This window comes from Neofelis nebulosa, chromosome 4, assembly GCF_028018385.1.
Source record: "Neofelis nebulosa isolate mNeoNeb1 chromosome 4, mNeoNeb1.pri, whole genome shotgun sequence".
NCBI lineage: Eukaryota > Metazoa > Chordata > Mammalia > Carnivora > Felidae > Neofelis > Neofelis nebulosa.
Window position 1 is genome coordinate 116061725 of NC_080785.1, and position 21303 is coordinate 116083027.

A 21303-nucleotide genomic window follows, 5' to 3' on the forward strand; every position below is an offset into this window, starting at 1 on the left:
TTGGATGGTTTAGGGCTCAGTCAATGAGACTTGCTCAGTTTGTCTCAGCCTAAGATTTAAAATCCATAAATATGAGCTACAGGTTTTTTTCCTTTCCTTATTCTTTTTTTTTTGCAGTTGTTCCTAAGATAGAAAATCCATACATATGTGGCCTTTATTTTTTATTTTATGTATTTACTTTTGAGGGAGAGAGAGAACGCAAATGAGCAAAGGGCAGAGAGAGAGAATCCTAGGAGGGGGAGAGGGAGGGGGAGAGGGAGGGGGAGGGAGAGAAGGAGGGAGGGAGAAAGAGAAGCAGGGCTCACCTGAAGCAGTGCTCATGTTTTGCTCAAAGCAGGGCTGATGTTCACCAGAAGCGGGGCATGAGCTCACCCAATGTGGGACTCAAACTCATGAACCATGAGATCATGACCTGAGCCAAAGTCAGATGCTTGACAACTGAACCACCCAGGCGCCCCTATGTGTGGCCTTTCAGTCCTAACACAAGGAAACAGTTGGCCCTCCTCTAACAAGAAACAGTCTTTCAGGGAAGGTTGAACTTTCGATATGGCTAGCCCATCAAGTTTCAGAGGCTGAGGATTCTATGTAGCAGTGGAATGTTCTGGCAGATTTTGGCTAAGGCCCAGGAGAGGAGGCAAAGGTGGGCTAAGAATGGCCACCACCTGAGAAAATGAATCACCCATCAGCTGACATCTGTTTCCAAACCACTGGAATAGTCGTGAAAAGAATTTATATAATTAGAATTTGAAGAATGATAAAATTATGCACTCCCAGGTACAGAACAAAATATACTGTCTCTGTCTATTATTCTGCTTAACTTTCTCTTTTTAATTTTAATTTCATTTGAATGATTTTGAATAGGTATTATATTCACATGCATAGAAGTGTCCAGGGAAATCTCCCCTTCTATCTGTATGCCCAGCCTCCAATGCCTCCACCAGAAGGTAAGCCGTGGTACCAGCTTCTTGTGGGACTTTCTAAGGGCAGCAGGCTACAGTATAGAATCACGGCTTTGGGAATACCTTGACATAGCTTCAATTATTAGTTCTAACCAGACTAGCTGTGTGACCTTGGGTGAGTTACTTACTTCCTTTGAGCTTCAGTTACCTTATCTGTAGAATTCTTACCAGGCAGAGGCAAGGATTAAGTACTGCAGGTAAGGTACCCAACACACAGCTTTTACTGAAGTAAGTGCTAAACACGGACAGTTTCAACTTTTGTTGCTAATTTTTAGTACTTTTCTGACACATATTTCCTGATCATTATTTAAGATATTGATCTTCTCCTAGTCTCTGGGAATGAAATTGAATCTAAAAGAGTCAAAGCTGGCTTTTGCCTTAATAGTCCCAATTCAGGACCCAAAGCCCAAATGTAGAAAAAAAATCTGATCCAATTTTACTGGGTGAAAGTAGGCACGTTTGTATTACAGCAATGTGAAAATTACTACAAGCTGCTTTCAACACCAGGAAAAAATATTTTTTTTAATTTTTTAATGTTTATTTTTGAGAGAGAGAGAGAGAGCGAGCAAGCAGGAGAGGGGCAAAGAGAGAGGAAGACACAGAATCTGAAGCAGGCTCCAGGCTCTGACCTGTCAGCACAGAGCCCACACAGGGCTCAAACCCATGAACTGTGAGATCATGAACTGAGCCAAAGTTGGACGCCTAACCAATTGAGCCACTGAGGCGCCAGGAAAATTTTAAGTGGACTGTATCTAAATAAGACATCTTACCTTCTCATAGTAGATGCTTAGACATCCTAGAGCATAGACCAGGAAAAAGGCCTAAAAACAGAGCAAGCAGAAAATGCTCATTAGAAACTGTCCCACATTCTTGAGAAGTTATTTTATAGACTGATTTCTCTTTGCCTCAAGTACAAACTAACATCCTTAAATCATCTTCAAAATGGTGACAAATTTTTAACATAAATGATTCATGCAAATTTAAAGGATTTAAAAAACATCTAAGAAAATATAAAAGTCACAAATTGGTTAAAAATCAATTAAAAAAGCATTTGTATGATATTTCCATGTATTTTTCCCCTTAAAAATCACATAGCTAAACTGGAAAATGATGTAAATAGCTGTAACAACAGCAACTTTTGCTCATTAGATTTCCTCTGTAAAATTAAATAACCATATTAAACTGAGAAAAAAATTTACAGAAAGAAATATATGGAAATTCATGAAAAGTAGGCAGTGCAGATTTGGCTTGCATAACAAAACATGAGTTTTTTAGTCACCCATGCAGTAAAGTGATTTCCTATTAAGTAATCCCTATCTTTCCATGAACTTCATTATATGGTAACTTTTTTCTTCCCCCCCAAATGTTTGTTTATTTTTGAGAAAGAGAGGCGGGGAAAAGCATGAGTGGGGGAAGGGCAGAGAGAGAGAGGACAGAGGATCTGAAGCAGGCTCTTTTGCTGACAGCAGAACCTGATGGGAAGCTCTAACTCATGAACCGCGAGATCAGGACCTGAGCTGGTCGGATGCTTAACTGACTAAGCCACCCAGGCACTCCCATTATACAGTAACATGTTTTACTTGTATGAGGAGGCAGGAGGAAAAGCAAGGAAAGTCAGCTCTAGTTGAGCAAAATCATACTTGGAAATAAAAATAGTTTTTTAAAAAAGTTTATCTTTTTGAGTAACCTTACACAGAACATGGGGTTTAAACTCCCAACCCTGACTACTGACTGAGCCAGCCAGGTGCTGCAAAAGTGATAAAAGTTAAGACAATGCCAAACATGGATACCACCAAATAGACCCTCTACTTGTAGAGGAGAAAAGGATTCATGTTTACACCTGAACAGACTTATGCAAAATTGCTGTGTACTAGTCGCTAAATGGTGGCTATTAGTAAAACTGGGTTACTTTCTGTATAAATATGAGGATGGGAGATTCATTTACAACCAAACGACAAACATTATGCTGCTGCTGCCACCTGGCACAGATGAGGAGGGCCCTCTTATGTAGTGTGGCAACCGAGATGCAGTCCCCAGCCAGAAAGGAGTGGCAGGTTTTTATCAAGAAAGGATGCTGTATTTTGTCAAATGCTTTCTCTGCATCTATTGTGAGGATCATGTGCTGAATCAGAAAAATATGCAGCCAAGAATTCTTTATAGCAAGGCTGTCATTTAAAATAGAAGGAAAGGGGCACCTGGGTGGCTCAGTCAGTTAAGCGTCCGACTTCGGCTCAGGTCATGATCTCGCAGTCCATGGGTTCGAGCCCCGCGTCGGGCTCTGTGCTGACAGCTCAGAGCCTGGAGCCTGTTTCAGATTCTGTGTCTCCCTCTTTCTCTGACTCTCCCCTGTTCAAGCTTTCTCTCTCTCTGTCTCAAAAATAAATAAAATGTTTTAAAAAAAATTTTAAAATAGAAGGAAAGATAAAATCCCAAACAAAAACTAAAGGAGTTCGTGACCACTAAACCAGCCCTGCAAGAAATTTTAAGGGGGACTCTTTGAGCGGAGAGAAAACAAAACAAAAAGACCAAAAGCAACAAAGACTAGAAAGGACCAGAGAACATCACCAGAAACACCAATTCTACAGGCAACACAATAATCACTTGAAATGTAAATGGACTAAATGCTCCAATCAAAACACATAGGGTATCAGAATGGATCAAAAAACACAAGACTCATCTATATGCTGGCTACCACAGACTCATTTTAGACCTAAAGACACCTGCAGATTGAGAATAAGGGGATGGAGAACCATGTATCATGCTACTGGATGGCAAAAGAAAGCCAGAACAGCCATATTTATATCAGACCAACTAGATTTTAAAACAAAGGCTGTAACAAGAGATGAAGAAGGACGTTGTATCATAATGAAGGGGTCTATCCACCAAGAAGACTTAACAATTCCAAATATTTATGCCCCCAACTTGAAAGCACCCAAATATATAAATCAATTAATCACAAACATAAAGAACTCATTGATAAATAATACCATAATAGTAGGGGACTTTAACACCCTATGTACAACAATGGACAGATCATCTAAGCAGAAAATCAAAAGGAGACAATGGCTTTGAATGGCACACTGGACCGAATGGATGTAACAGACATATTCAGAACATTTCACCCTGAAGCAGCAGAATACACATTCTTCTCAAGTACACATGGTACATTCTCCAGAGTGGATCACACACTGGGTCACAAATCAGCCCTCAACAAGTAAAAAAGATCAATATCCTATCATGCATATTTTTAGACCACAACGCTATAAAAGTTGAAATCAACCACAAGAAAAAATTTGGAAAGACCACGAATACTTGGAGACTAAAGAACATCCTACTAAAGAATGAATGGGTTAACTAAGAAATTAAAGAAATTAAAAAGTACATGGAAGCCAATTAAAATGAAAACGTGACAGTCCAAAACCTCTGGGATGCAGCAAAGGCAGTCATAAGAGGGAAATTTATAGTAATCCAGGCCTTCCTAAAGAAGGAAGAAATGTCTTAGATATACAACCTAACCTTACTCTTAAAGGAGCTGGAAAAAGACAGCAAATAAAGCCCAAAACAAGCAGAAAAAGGGAAATCATAAAGATTAGAGCAGAAATCAGTGATATTGAAATTAAAAAAAAAACAGAACAGAGCAATGAAACTAGGATCCGGTTCTTCAAAAGAATTAACAAAATTGATAAGCATCTAGCCAGATTTATCAAAAAGAAAAGGACCCAAATAAATAAATAAATAATGAATGAAAGAGAAGAGATCACAACCAACACTGCAGAAATACAAACAATAATAGGAGAATATTATGAGCAATTATATCCCAACAAATTGGGCAATCTGGAAGAAACAGACAAATTCCTAGAAAGATATAAACTACCAAAACTGACACAGGAAGAAATAGAAAATTTGAAGAGACCCATAACCAGTAAGGAAATTGAATCAGTAATCAAAAATCTTCCAACAAACAAGAGTCCAGGGCCAGATGGCTTTCCAGGGAAATTCTACCAAACAATTAAAGAAGAGTTAATACCTATTTTTTTGAAGCTATTTCAAAAAACAAAAACGGAAGGAAAACTTCCAAACTTATTCTATGAGGCCAGAATTACCTTGATTCCAAAATCAGACAAAGACCCCACTGAAAAGAACTACAGACCAATTTCTCTGATGAATATGGAAGCAAAACTTCTCAACAAGATACTAGCAAAGTGAAGCCAACAATGCATTAAAAGAATTATTCACCATGATCAATTGGGATTGATGGGCTGTATGGTTGATTCAATATCCACAATTCAATCAATGTGATACATTACATTAGTTAAAAAATAAAAAAGATAAGAACCACATGATCCTCTCAATAGATGCAGAGAAAGCATTTGACAAAATACAGCATCCTTTCTTGATAAAAAAAAAAAAAAACTCAAGAAAGGAGGGATAGAAGGAACATACCTCAAAATCATAAAGGCCACCTACGAAAGACCCACAGCTAATATCATCTTCAAATGGGGAAACTGAGAGCTTTCCCCCTAAGGTCAGGAACATGCCAGGGATGTTCACTTTCTCCATTGTTGTTCAACATAGTGTTTGAAGTCCTAGCCTCAGCAATCAGACAACAAAAACAAAAAGCAAGCAAATCAGCAAGGAAGACGTTAAACTTTCACACTTCACAGATGACATGATGCTCTTTTGGAAAACCGAAAGACTCCACCAAAAAACTGCTAAAACTGATACATATATTCAGCAAAGTTGCAGCATATAAAATCAATGTACAGAAATCAGTTGCATTTATAGACGCCAATAATGAAGCAGTAGAAACAGAAATCAAGAAACTGATCCCATTTACAATGGCACTGAAAACCAAAAAATACCTGGGAATAAACCTAACCAAAGAGGTAAAAGATCTGCATGCTGAAAACTACAGGAATCTTATGAAAGAAACTGAAGACACAAAGACATGGAAAAACATTCCATGATCATGGACTGGAAGAACAAATATTGTTAAAATGTTGATACTACCCAAAGGAATCTATGCATTCAATGCAATCCCTATCAAAATAATACCAGCATTCTTTACAGAGCTAGAACAAACAATTCTAAAATTTGTATGGAACCAGAAAAGACCTGGAATAGCCAAAGTAATGTTGAAAAAGAAAATCAAAGCTGGAAGCATCACAATTCCAGACTTCAAGCTGTATTACAAGGCTGTAATTATCAAGACAGTGTGGTACTGGCACAAAAACAGACACATAGATCAATGCAACAAAATAGAGAACTCAGAAATGGACTCACAAATGTATGGCCAACTACTCTTCGACAAAGCAGGAAAAGAGTATCCAATGGAATAAAGACAGTCTCTTCAGCAAATGGTGCTGGGAAAACTGGACAGCAACATGCAGAAGTATGAACCTGGACCACTTTCTTACACCATACACAAAAATAAACTCAAAATGGGGCGCCTAAGTGGCTTGGCTGGTTAAGTGTCCAACTTCAGCTCAGGTCATGAGCTGATGGTTTGGTGAGTCTGTGCCCCATGTTGGGCTCTGCTGACAGCTCAGAGTCTGGAGCCTGCTTCGGATTGTGTGTCTCCCTCTGTCTCTTCCCTCCCCTGCTCACACTCTGTTTCTCTCTCAAAAAATGAGTAAATATTGGAGTGCCTGGGTGGCTCAGTCAGTTAAGTGTCTGACTTTGGCTCAGGTCATGGTCTTGCGGTTCGTGGGTTCAAGTCCCGCGTTGGGCTCTGTGCTGACAGCTCAGAGCCTGGAGCCTGCTTCAGATTCTGCATCTCCTTCTCTCTGCCCCTCCTCCACTCGCACGCTGTTTCTCTCTCTCTCAAAAGTAAATAAACATTAAAAAAATTTTTTTTAAATGAGTAAACATTAAAAATAAAATAAAATAACTCAAAATGGATGAAAGACCTAAATATAACAAAGGAAACCATCTAAATCCCAGGGAACACAGGCAGCAACCTCTTTGACCTCGGCCACAGCAACTTCTTACTTGACATGTCTCCCAAGGCAAGGGAAACAAAACCAAAAGTGAACTATCAGGACCTTATCAAGATAAAAAGCTTCTGCATAGCAAAGGAAACAAGCAACAAAACTAAAAGGCAACTGATGGAATGGGAGAAGATACTTGCAAATGACATGTCAGATAAAGGGTTAGTATCCAAAATCTATAAAGGACTTATCCAACTCAACACCCAAAAAACAAATGATCCAGTGAAGAAATGGGCAAAAGACACGAGCAGACACTTTTCCAAAGAAGACATCCAGATGGCCAACTGACACATGAAAAGATGCTCAACGTCGCTCCTCATCAGGGAAATACAAATCAAAACCACACTCAGATACCACCTCATGCCAGTCAGAGTGGCTAAAATGAACAAATCAGGAGACTATAGATGCTGGTGAGGATGTGGAGAAACGGGAACCCTCTTGCACTGTTGGTGGGAATGCAAACTGGTGCAGCTGCTCTGGAAAACAGTGTGGAGGTTCCTCAAAAAATTAAAAATAGATCTACCCTATGACCCAGCAATAGCACTGGTAGGAATTGACCCAAGGGATACAGGAGTGCTGATGCAAAGGGGCACTTGTACCCCAATGTTTACAGCAGCACTTTCAAACAATAGCCAAATTATGGAAAGAGCCTAAATGTCCATCAACTGATGAATGGATAAAGAAACTGTGGTTTATATACACAATGGAATACTACTTGGCAATGAGGAAGAATGAAATATGGCCTTTTGTAGGAACGTGGTGAGAGTGTTATGCTAAGTGAAGTAAGTCATACAGAGAAATACAGATACTGTATGTTTTCACTCTTATGTGGATCCTGAGAAACTTAACAGAAGCCCATGGGGGAGGGGAAGAAAAAAAAAAAGGTTAGAGAGGGAGGGAGCCAAAACATAAGAGACTCTTAAAAACTGGGAACAAACTGAGGGCTGATGGGGGGTGGGAGGGAGGGGAGGGTGGATGATGGGTATTGAGGAGGGCACCTGTTGGGATGAGCACTGGGTGTTGTATGGAAATCAATTTGAGAATAAATTTCATATTTAAAAAAATAAATACAATGATTATTGGACTAAAAAAAAAGATTTAATGAGATTAAATCTTATACAAATTTTAAAGGCTACACAAAGCACCTACCTGCTCAATTCATTTTCGTTTTCCCTCCTTTTTAAGGAACGATTTAGATATTACAGCCTGGAAAATTTCAATCCTCTGTTTGCTAAGCAAGAGACTCCTTCCTGGTATGTGTTAGAATTTAAGTTCCTTAGAAACTTTCCATTATCAGTCAACAAGTGTTTCTCTAAGAACTGATGAAACCAATGCCTCATTAATATTTACTGGCCTAAATAAACGGCTTTTATGAACGTACACAAACTGCTCTTAGGTACTTATTACAGATGGAGTGGATCTTAATTCAGTTGAGTTGGCTTTACTTGGAATTAAATCATCAGCAGACTGGGGAAGTCAGGGGAGGGAGCGAGTATGTCCCTTGAGATCTCATTAGTAAGTTTTTACTATCAGAGCAAAATGGAGGGAAGAGTTTAATGAGGATTTAATGTCACATCACTAAATCTAGTTAGAGCCCAAAGCATTATAACAGAAAAACAGTTCTCAGTAACAGATCTCTAAGAGGCAGATCTTTAAGTCAGCTGTGGTATTACCATTCTCAATCCCTAAAAAGAACTCCTCTGAATCACCACAGAAGGGCCGCCCGTGTTCCTGAGGACATTTATGGAAACACATTAAACTACAGAGTGGTGCACCAAACATGGGTGATTCATTCATAGGAAATCTGCCAAAACAGAACTGAGAAGCAGAGCTAGGTGTCACTGCACGCTCCCTGAAAACTGTAACACCTCTCTGGAATGTCCTCTGGAACCAAGCAGCTTCCAAGAACACAGAGCAACCTCACCTACCTCCCAACACTCTTGCTTTTCTTCAGGGAGTGTTTGGGAGACAGCAGTGGATAGCAGCCCCTTTTCTTGTAAAAAGCACCGAACGGAATACAAGTGGTCACCTACTGGGACAGTGAGCTGACACCTAATGCTCTCTGCCTACTGCTGCTGCCTCCCAGGGCAGAGACACTGCCTGGCTCCTCCTGGCCTCAACTATCCGGCCCACCCTCCTATTGATGCTTGTTATGGTCCTCACCCTTCCCTGACACAGCTGTCTGCAGTGCCCTGGTGCCACCCGGTAGAGAGACAGACTCCTGGTAGATACTTATAGATGTGTCCTCCACAGTCTAGCCATCCTGTATTGCCATCCAGGACTGAGCTGCAAGAAAGAGCCCATGCTGTCCAGTGTCCAAATGGCAATCCCCCATTTATTCTTTAACCTCCACGGATACTACCGACCTTGTAAAGTCTTCCCAGCTATAATTAGTAATCATAATTATTAAGCATCCTGGGTAAAGGATACTAGAGGAGCAACACTGGCACCATCCACAGACTGCACTGAATGTAATTATTTCTGGGCTACCTTTAGAACCAGAGTCATAGTCTGTTTATTTCTGTATTGTTACTACTAAGCTCAGTGCCTGGCACACAGGAAGTACCCAGTGAAAATTTTTGCAAAATTGACTGCAAAAGAAAAGATTCCAACTAGCTTTTATAAGTAATTTAATTATAATTTACAAGTAATTTAATAACTTAATAATGATGATAATGACAAGAATAGCATGCGGTAACACTTACTGAGCATTTTACTATATATCAGGCACTGTGCTGAACCCATCACAAGCAGTAGTTAATTCCCAGAACATCTTATGAATGAGATGCTATATAACCCTCATTTTACAGAGAAGAAATCAAGGACCAGAGAGCTCAAGCCCTTAGAGAATGGGTATCCACAGTGCTGTCCAGAACTTTCTGTGATGATGATGTTCTACACCTGTGCTATCCAATACAGTTGCTACATCCACAAGCAGCTGCTGAGTGTGTGAAATGTAGCTGGCGCAACTGAGAAACAGAATTCTGCATTTTGCTCCATTTTAATTAGTTTAATAGAATAGTCACATGTGCCTAGTGGCTATTGTTTTTGACAACAGACTAAGCTATCTCATATAAAATGAGATGAAGTAAATAATTCCAAAAATCCTTTCCTGGTCCATAAGGCTGTACCTTTGGCTTCACTGTGTGGAAGGAAGTACAGACAAGGAAATCAAGAGAATATGGAGACACAATCATTTCTCTGTGGACATGTCTATGAAGTTACCAATGTGGATGCATTCAACACACATTTCCTGGGAATGGTGCTAGACACTGCTGAGGCTACCCAAGACAGGCAGGAGAGCTCTTGGGGAAGAGGCACATGGGTGCGAGGAACGGGTGCTATCTTCCAGGGCAGAAAGGACACTTCTGTGAACAGTATAAACATAAGCAAACAAAGAGGGACTGAACAACAGGTGAACACAGCATAGAGGAACTTTAAATCAGAGGAAAAATTTATGATGCACTTAAAAAAATTTTTTTTAATGTTTATTTTTGAGAGAGAGCAAAACAGAGTGTGAGCAGGGGAGGGCAGAGAGAGAGAGTGAGGGAGACCCAGAATCCGAAGCAGGCTCCAGGCTCTGAGCTGTCAGCACAGAGCCTGACACAGGGATTGAACTCACAGACTGCTAGATCATGACCTGAGCTGAAGTTGGACGCTTGACCGACTGAGCCACCCAGGTGCCCCAGATGCAAGTTTTAGTGAGTCACTTTTAAGCCAACTTTTGGGAATGCAGCTATTCCATTAAGAGAACATGTATTAGTAATCCTACAGAAGGAGATATCTAGAATCCACTTATGTAATTAGCAGTCATTACATGACTTAAAGCATGCATCATAGCTTATTAAAAGCTGGCGAAACTCCACAAATATACTGAAAACCACTGAACTGTACACTCTATCTATCTATCTATCTATCTATCTATCTATCTATCTATCTATCTATCTAGAATATGGAGGAAGGGAGAGAGAATCCCAAGCAGGCTTGTTAGTGATGTCAGCGCAGAGCCCGATGTGGGGGCTTGATCCCACAAACTGCAAGACCATGACCTGAATCAAGATCAAGAGTCAGGGGCTTAGCCAACTGAGCTACCCAGGCACCCCTGAACTGTACACTTTAAATGGGTGAATGGTATGGTACATAAACAGTATCTCATGATATAGGGAAGTCCCCCACCCCCAAAATCTTAGACTTGATGAAAGGAAGGCTAAGGAGTGAAACTTAGGCAGGCCTACTTTGGAAGCTGCCTATGGTCATTTCAAGACCGATTTATAACATTCAGTTACTGAATACTCACTTGCTGAATTACAGACAGAATTGCATTTATAGGTGGGCTGCATTTACAGGTTGCCCAGGCCCTGAGACCAAGAGCTGAAAAAATAACATGCAGGAAACATACCTCTTCTAGGCTAAGTTGCAAATACTCCAAGATCCGATATGGATTTCTTCTGCATATTAATCTCTTTTTTGGTGCCAACTGAAGACAGAAGAAAGAAAATACATAGAGAACAAATGGAAGGACTACATGTTACACAGAGCAGATTGCATTTTAAAACAAACATGCTTCTTATAAATTTCCCAATTCACATTTATTGGCTTAATACTGTTAAAAATATAGATTTTTATTATTATTATGTAGAAAAATAAGTTTTAGGTTTTCTACAACTAACATTTTCATTTATTTCTTTTTTCCCCAAGAATTTTTCCCACAATTGTGATCCTTTTGTTGGTCTGTTTTATGTCCTTCTTTTCACCGACCTGTACCTCACAAGTGTGTGCCTAGGTTCTTAGACTTCACCATCTCATTCTGAAGCGTAGATAGCACTTCTTCAAATGGTGTTTCACGTACTACTTAGCCATTAGATTTTCTCATTTTTAGCTATTATAGACCATTTCAGGGCACCTGTCTCTGACTGTGCATCCATCATTGAAGTGACTCTGGGTCTGCTTCCCATTGCTTCTCCTATGCTGGCTGACTTCCATACCCGAGACCCTCTGCTACAGCCAGACTCAAGACTACATGTACTTACCACAACACTTCTTTTTATCCCACCCAAGGGAAAGAATATTATTGCAGCTGCTTTAATTTATACATTAAAAAAAAAATTAAGTTATTCACAGACTTGAAGTTTTAGTAGAAACAGCCCTCGTAACTACTGAGCCACCAGGGCTGGGATGCAGTGCCTGCAGATTCTGACTGTCTCACCACCTCTCACATGCCCTGAGTACTTAATATGGGCCTGCTACCAGTTCCGAGTAAGGGACACCCTGGTCATCCCATATCTGCTATGGACCAGAAATAGATGGTTCTGGAGGAAGTGAATGATTTTCTTCTTGAACAATGCAGGGCTGAGGGTGCTGACGTCCTGTAATAGAAAAGCTGTTATCACTTTTGACTCCCCCAAAACCTAACTACTAATAACCTACTGTTGAATGGAAACCTTACCAATAACATACACAGCTCATTAAGGCATATTTAAGTATTATATGCTGTATTCGTACAATAAAGTAAGCTAGAGAAAATAAAATGTTATTAAGAAAATCATATACAAAATACATTTATTGTACTGTATATAAAAAAAAAAAATCCATGTATAAGTGGATCCATACAGTTTGAACCCATGTTGTCAAAGGCCAGTTATACTCACTTCCTCACGTGGGGCACATTCCTTCTCGCTCACATGATACACATCTTCCTCTACCAGCACATACTCATCACTGGGCCCTCTCTCTCTGGCACAGATGAGATCCACTTGGGGACTCCTGTCCCCAGGTTGAGTGTCACGCCGGGGGAGAACATCTTTGCTGCAATGAACGTGGGGTGGGGGGCAGTGCTGCAGTGTGGCAACCTCTACCAAGTGTTCATCCAAGCCATCTGGAGTCAGTGGGTCAGGCCCTGAGCTCTCTTGTAGGTGGTCTGATTGCTCATTAGGACCCTCCAGGTCTAGTGACTTTTCCGAGCCCCCATTCATCACAGAAAGTTCCTCTCTATCTGCAATACCTTCCATTTTGGGAATGGTTTCAGAATTCAGCTCATCATGCCATTGAAATTCTTCATTCCTTTTTATACCAGGATGCTCGAGTGGTTTTGTGTAATCCTTGAGGATTCTGTGCACTGTACTCTCATCCTGCCCCTGTCTTTGCATGAGCTTTGTGGCCCATTCTATACTACGCTGATATCTGCAAAAGGGAAATAATGTCAGTAACACTTGAATTTTTTTTTTTTTTTAATTTATTGTCAAGTTGGCTAACATACAGTATATACAATGTGCACTTGGTTTTGGGGGTAGATTCTCATGATTCATTGTTTAAATACAACACCCAGTGCTCATCCCAACAAATGCCCTCCTCAATGCCCATCTCCCATTTTCCCCTCTCCCCTGCACCCACCCCACTCATCAACCCTCAGTTTGTCCTCTGTATTTAAGAGTCTCTTATGGTTTGCCTCCTTCCCTCTCTCTTTGAAACAATTTTTTCCCCTTCCTTTCCTTCATGGTACTCTCTTAAGTGTCTCAAGTTCCACATATGAAGTAACACTTGAATTTCAATATTCAAAAGACAACACAGCATGCAAAAAAGATGGGTAGGCAGTATGCTGAAATGTTTATAGCAGTTTTTCTCAGTGGCAGGCCATAGGCAAATGTTTTCTTTATAATTTTTTTGTGCTTTCTTATTCTAATTATTTCTAATAAGCACGTGTTATTTTTGTTTTTATTATTAGAGCTTCATTTAACTTTTTGGTTTTCGAATAATTTTTTTTATTTGAGAAAGAGAGTGAGCGAGTGTGTGAGTGGAAACAGGGGGACAAGGAGAAGGGAGAGAGGGAGAAGGAGGGGGGGGGAGAGAGAGAGAGAGAGGGGGGGGGGGGAGGGAGAGATCTCAAGCAGGCTCCTTGCTCAGCATGGAGCTCAACATGGGGCTCGATCCCACGACCCTGGGATCATCATGTGAGCCAAAATCAAGAGTTGGATGCTCAAAAGACTGAACCACCCAGGCGCCCCTATTTTTCTCAATTTGAAAAAAAAAATTGACCCTAGTTTAATGAAGTATGAAAATTTATGTAATTTAAAACTGGTAGGCCAAATGATTTAGGTAAATATAAAGAGAATAGGGAGTCATCTGTCAGGATTTCTTTTACATTATTCTCAATTTTGGATATCACAATATTTTCTGAAAAATATCCCACTCACAATGTAAAGAGCTTTTGTTCAGTATCAGAGTGAAAAATGAGGATTTTAAGTTTATTTATTTATTTTGAGAGAGAGAGTGCACAGAGACAGAAGTAGAGAAAGAATCCCAAGCAGGCTTCGCACTGTCAGTGCAGAGCCTGACATGGGGCTCAAACTCACGAACTACGTGATCATGACCTGAGCCCAAATTAGGAGTCAGATGCTTAACTGACTGAGCCACCCGAGAGCTCCAAAATGAGAATTTAATAAATAGTTTTCATAGTACCTACTAAGGTTTCCACTACATAGGAAAAGAAATGATTATGGTGCTATACATATAGCCAAGCATCCTAGCAGGAAGGGCCCTTTTTCTCAGAATAATTTCTGAAGCATATTTTGGTGAGGAAATACCTGCTTAGTTCCTCAAATGTAAAGGCAACCCCCAAACATTTCCCAAGTTACATAAAGTCATAGGTAAGACAACAGGGTTCTGTCCCAGTGAGATGTCACCACATGACAACGCCACTGGAACACTTCCGTGTGGGCTCAGACCGACATACTGGAAAATCTCATCATCAAAAGGGCTAAAGGCAACTTTCTGCCTCTACAGCTGTTAGCCTGATAGCACTTAAGAAGGCATGGTTTGTTGAAAGACAGGTAATTTTACTCTTCACCTTGAGTATTTTGCTTTGTGTAAGGATAGCTGAATATGTCATAAACTGCTACATCTCACACGCAATTGAACAAGGAAGCGGGCTGTTATATTTAAGAGATTTGTGGCTGCTTAACCCTGACCCATCAGAAGAATCTCCCAGCTGTCCACACCCTGTTTATCCTACATGGGGATGAACATGCCTTCCTACATATTGGGAATTGTATCTTAGATTTAAAGGTTAAAACCTAGCAAAGCTATTTTCACACCTGAGAAGCAGGGTGACATCGCGATTACATGCATGAGCTCTGTATTGCACATTTTACATTCAGCCTGACTTCGTCACTTGTAATTGTTTGACAAAGTCAATTACTTAACTTCTCTATGCTTGTTCCCCCACCCAGAAAATGGGGTAACCACATAAAGGGTGTTATGTATTACTTTTAAATTTTTTTTTTTTTTCAACATTTTTTATTTATTTTTGGGACAGAGAGAGACAGAGCATGAACGGGGGAGGGGCAGAGAGAGAGGGAGACACAGAATCGGAAACAGGCTCCAGGCTCCGAGCCATCGGCCCAGAGCCTGACGCGGGGCTCGAACTCACGGACCGCGAGATCGTGACCTGGCTGAAGTCGGACGCTTAACCGACTGCGCCACCCAGGCGCCCCTGTTATGTATTACTTTTAATGATCAGAATAAAAAAAATGTAGCTGCTCATACAACAGCAGGGTGTCTTCTCGCCTGCATGGAGAGCATGGCCACGGTTACAAGCAGTTAAAAGAACTTTCATTCAAGAGACCGAAAAAGAATCTTTGCTTTTCATACCACCTACAGCAATGGCTTTATCAGCTTCGTGGTCTATGAATCTCCTTTATCTGAACACAAATTTTTGTGTCAATGTGTACTTTTCTGGGAAGGGATCCACAACGTTCATCAAATTCCTTGACTCAAAATATGTGGAAGAATCACTGAAAGAAAGGTTCAGCAATTGCCCCTCTGAACAAAAGATCTCTAACTGAGAGAGAGAGCACACACAGGCCACTGCTCTGCTCTCTGCAGTACGGTGGTCAAGGCAAATATGGGTTCAAACTCTCATTCCATTATGTTCTTGTACCAGCTACACAACCGTGGTAAGGCCCAGTTCCTCATCTTTAAACCAGGACTAACTGCACTTACCTCATGGAGGCGCATTTATTTAAAAAAAAAAATCATTTTGGGGTGCCTGGGTAGCTCAGTCGGTTAAATGTCTGACTTTAGCTCAGGTCATGATCTCGCAGTTCGTGAGTTCAAGCCCTGTGTCGGGCTCTGTGCTGACAGGTCAGAGACTGGAGCCTGCTTCGGGTTCTGTGTCTCCCTCTCTCCCTGCCCCTCCCCTGTTCATGCTCTGTCTCTCTCAAAAATAAATATGAAAAAAATAAAACCATTTTGACTCACATTACATTAAGAAATACAAATAACATTAAAAAAATTTCATTTAATGTTTATTTTTTGAGAGAGACAGAGCACAAGTGATGGAGGGACAGAGAGAGAGGGAGACACAGAACCTGAAGCAGGCTCCAGGCTCTGACCTGTCAGCACAGAGCCTGATGTGGGGCTTGAACCCATGAACCATGAGATCATGACCTGAGCTGAAGTTGGGTGCTTAACCGACTGAGCCACTCACGCACCCCACAAATAACATTTTTAATGAATGGAAATGTACACCTTAATTAACTGCTCTTTGAGAGCAGGGACAGCCATGTGGGGACAAGCCCTGCACTAGATCTGGGTTCTGCAGTTGGTTCTTTTGTGTGATTCCGAGCTAAGCCACTTAGGCTCTCTGTCTCTTTGCTCTTCTGCAAGAGGCCAGAATCACACCTGCATTCCTGCCTCATAATGACCTCAGATGTTCATTTATGAAAGCTCAAGTGAGACAGTGGCTGCAAAAGCATGTGGAAGAAAGCCTCTGAGTAAGACTGGTGATGAAAACAGCCAGATACAGAAATGACTAAGACATATGGCCTATGAGTCACAGAGCAGGTGTCGGCTCATTGGCTGGCAATACCTTAAAAAGCCAAATCCTGCTGCGATTACCCCCAAACACTGCTGGAGAGGCCGCAGGAAGAAAAAAGTGAAAAGTAAAAGTCAGGAAACATAAGGTGCAGACCGGCAGGAGGAAAAGGTGGTAGCTATGATTAGAAGCAACAATGAGGCTAGGGAAAAGCAGACTCAGTTTAGGGACACCAGACTACAGAAAATGGTGTACCATGTGAATACACCTCTGCTTTTTCTGTTTCTATTTCTTTGAACACACCTCTTTCTTTAGCATGGAACACCCTCCTCCACCGCCTATTGATTAATGCCTATTTATTACTGGAAGATCACAGCAAAATGGTTTTGAGTCAGTGTGCTTAGGTCTAAGTACTACCCTTGAGCAAGTTACGTAACCTCCTCGGGTTCCACTTCCTCACCTGTCAGATAACAACAGGACCTACCTCCAGGGGTGATGTGAGGACTTCAGAGATAGTAGAGTACCTCGTATGTGGAGTATACCCAAGAAACACCAGCATGTACAACTACGGTACTGTTCTATGTGTCAATTCCTCAGAGGCTCTGGAGCTCAACTGCCTGGTCTGAGCTGACATAATCTCAGACAAGCTGTTTCTAGGTTCCCCATGTATGAGACAGAAATAAGTACATCTACCTCAAAGGCTTCTTGAGAAGATGAACTGAGATGTCAGGTAAAGCATACAGACTGGGAACCAGCACTACTGGAGCAACCAGTACCCACTGACCATGACAATGGTGATGGTAATACATCACCATATTTATCACAGAAGAGTGCAATTGCTTACCTCTCTTCCTCTCCCACTAGACTGAATCCCTTGAGAACAGGGACGGAATCTTTTCCTCCTCTTCTATCTGCAGCACCTAGCCAATGCCTGACACACAGGCACCTGCAGTAAATGCTGGCTGAATAAAGGACCACAAAAGAGGAGGGGAGACCAGCACCCCTCTCAGGGCTAGTCCTTCAAGGACACAACCAACATACTTCAGTCCCCTTGGGCATTATCTGAAGGCCCTGATCCCCATCTCCAGAAAGGATTTCACGGAAGGTAAAGGCCAATCAGAGTGAATGCACTTGAGAAATGGATCAGAGGGGCACCTGGGTGGCTCAGTCGGTTGAGCGTCCGACTTCGGCTCAGGTCATGATCTCACGGTCCGTGAGTTCGAGCCCTGCGTCGGGCTCTATGCTGACAGCTCAGAGCCTGGAGTCTGTTTCAGATTCTGTGTCTCCCTCTCTCTCTGCTCCTCCCCTGTTCATGCTCTGTCTCTCTCTGTCTCAAAAATAAATAAATGTTAAAAAAAAAAAAAAAAAAAAAAGAAATGGATCAGAGTTTCAGAGGGAATAGTAAAGAAACAATTATAACAAGTATTTAAACTGGAAAATTAACCTAAAATATAAAAATAAGCCATTTTTCTAATATTTAGTATTTTTTTAATATTTAGATTGTGACTGTAATTATTACGGCCAAATAATGAATCAAGTATTGATAAGGGGGCATAATTTTCTGACAGAGTTGTCAGATATGGTTAAATCCTAGCCCCTGGCACCTGTGAATGTGACCTTCTCTGGAAACAGGGCCTTCGCAGATGTAACCAAGTTATGATGAAGTGGTACTGAGTGGTATCCTTGAAGGAAGAAGGAAATTTGGACACAGACACAGAGACAGACACAAGGGGACCTCCACGCGAAAATAAAGGAAGAACCTGGAGGGATGCATCTTCAAGTTAAAGAAGGCCAAAGATTGCTGGCTACCACCAGAAGCTAAGGCCAGACACGGAAGATGGAAGGATCATCCTCTAGAGTCTTCCGAGAGAGCACACCCCAGGTGACACCTTGATCTTGGACTTCTGGTCTCCAGAAGTATGAGAATACATTTCTGCTCTTTTAAGCCACCGAGCTTGTGGTACTTTGTTATGGCAGCTCTAGGAAACTACTACAAGGATCAATAAAATCCTTGGAACGTTATTACTACAGAGCTTATGAAGGGAGAACCCCAGGCAGGTGGCAATCTCCCCCCATCCAGAACCTCACATACTCAAAATGGCTTGATGCCATGCCATGTTCACTGCCAGCATGATCCGGATCCAGTTCTGAGGGTCAGGCTTCTGCTCTGTTTCTGAGTCTTATGTTGACTGCGGCTTTTCTGCCAGCTACTACTGGGATGGGGGCTCTACTCCTGGGATGGGGGCTCTGCTGGGTCCTTAGCAGGCCCCTCCCATGGACTAGAACCTGACATCTAGCCCCTGCCTGCAGTTATAGCCAGAGCAGCCACTGAGATCTCCCTGGTATCACTGCCTCCTGGCCACTCCTCTGGCCATGGGGTTACCGAGCACGAAACCAAAAAGGAGCTGTCAGATTCTGCCAGTATGTGCTAGAAGCAAGATGAAACATCATCGTGGGCATGGATATTTTTAGGAGGCTTACAGAAGAGGTGCACTTTGAGTTGCCCTTCAAGGATGCTGAGGATTTATTTATTTACATGTTTTTTAAGTATTTATTTATTAGTACAATTCTTATATATATATTTTAAAATTTATTTACTTTGAGACAGAGTGCAAGCTTGAGCCAGAGTCAGCAGGGGGCCTGATGTGGGGCTTGAACTCACAAACCATGAGATCATGACCCAAGCTGAAATCAAGAGTCAGATGCTTAAACGACTGAGCCACACAGGCACCCCTAAATTTTTTTTGATGTTTATTTTTGAGAGACAGAGTGTAAACAGGAGAGAGGTAGAGAGGGAAAGGGGGACAGAAGATCTGAAGTGGGCTCTGTGATGACAACAGACAGCCTGATGTGGGGCTCGAACTCATGAACTGTGAGAACATCACCTGAGCTGAAGTTGGACACTCAGCCAACTGAGCTACCCAGGTGCCTTTATCTATCTATCTATCTATCTATCTATCTATCTATCTATCTATCAAGTTTGTTTGTTTTTGAGAGAGAGAAAGAAAGTACTCATGTGTGTGAGCAGGGCAGGGGTGGGGGTTGGGGGGAGACAAATGATCCCAAGCAGACTCCAAGCTCTGAGCTGTCAGCACAGAGCCCAGCACAGGGCACACACTCATGAATCATGAGATTATGACCTGAGCTGAAATCAAGAGTTGGATGCCTAACTGACTGAGCTACCTAGATGCCCCTCAATGAAGATTTAAATGCATGAATATTGAGTCAACAAAATCCTACCAAGGGACCACTAAGTGTTGGGGCTGAAGGGAGGAATCCGGCATGGTCTCTGCTCTCCGGAACCGATAGTCTCAATCCAGGTATGTGATGGACGGCACAGGGAGGGACGCCAAGGCAGACTGCATGGGAGCCAGAGGAATGACCTCAACCAAGGGTGGGGTGGTGGTGAGGAAAGAACCTCTAGGAGAGTGGTATGTAGGCTGGATCGTGGGATGTATAGTGATAGCTAGGCAGTGCATGTGTTAGGGGGGGTCAGGGAGAAAAGTTTGGGGGAAATGGGAAGAGTGTAAAGAAAAGCTAGAGGAAGGAATTGTGGCTGTGTGAGTAGATGAGGAAGTCTCTGTGAAAGCGTTTCTGTCACCCTGCAAGTGTAGAGCAAGGAAAGAAGACAGGGCAGGAGGCCAATTTTAGATCTAAGTGTGTAAGTGTATGCATCTTAGCACTTAAAGACATATACATTACAGGGTAATTGTTCATAATTTGGAAGGAATTAGAAGGGCAAAATATTTGGTTTAGGATTATTTAAAAAAGTAAACAATACATTTCAAATTCAATTTGATCCACAATAAGTTCAGACATAATTTTCAAGGACACATACACTACCAAAAAGAAAAAAAAAAAAGCCATGGACTATACCACAGTGGAAAAGGTTATCTACAAACAGATCTGATTTAAGTTGTAGTTCTGGCCAAGGCCATCATGACTTACTTTTCTGACGTGATTATAGGCATGTCTGTCTTCATATCTGTAACAACAAAGACGTTCTGTTAGTTCAGACAAATTTTTTTCCTTAAGGAAAAAAAACCACTGAAAATGCAACAAAGACAAAGACAATTTTAAGAAGCCCCAAATCGCACATCTAACAGGTTCACTAATCCTGCCCAACCAGCAATGGCAAACACGTGCCTCATTAGCCATCCCTCTGTGAACCCAACCCCTGGGGGATGCTGACAGATCACGGTGCTCTTGCTGTGCTCAGATGTGACCCTGAAATCCTGCTCAACTCAACCTTGCAGCTCAGCAGCAGTGGCATGTGTTTAGGATTAGAGGCTTGATAATCTGCCTCCTCTATGCCACCTCTCAATGTACATGCCCTCTACTTTTGGATGAGAACATCAAGGCCCTAAAGCTGCGCACTTTATCGCTATTGTCCAGTGCTCCACAAAGCATCTTTTATTTTATTTTTTTTATTTTTATTTTTTTATTTAATTTTTAAATTTTTTTTGTAATACAGCTTAAAGTTGGTGCCGTCAGTGCAATCAACCTGCCCTATACTTTAAAGAAAGGAAGAGTGGCAAAATAA

At 41.5% G+C, this 21303-nt stretch overlaps 1 protein-coding gene across 3 annotated transcripts in view; it reads right to left on the minus strand.

Annotated features, from left to right (window-relative positions):
• Window positions 1-21303, minus strand: part of TSEN2 (tRNA splicing endonuclease subunit 2) — a 49421-nt gene that overhangs the window by 13832 nt on the left and 14286 nt on the right. For all 3 annotated transcript variants that reach the window (XM_058725957.1, XM_058725956.1, XM_058725958.1), the window contains 4 exons: window positions 20709-20745; window positions 12598-13129; window positions 11349-11426; window positions 1730-1780 (listed from right to left, as the gene is read on the minus strand). In XM_058725957.1, coding sequence (XP_058581940.1) covers window positions 1730-1780; window positions 11349-11426; window positions 12598-13129; window positions 20709-20745 — 698 coding nt within the window. The remainder of the gene's footprint in view (window positions 1-1729; window positions 1781-11348; window positions 11427-12597; window positions 13130-20708; window positions 20746-21303) is intronic.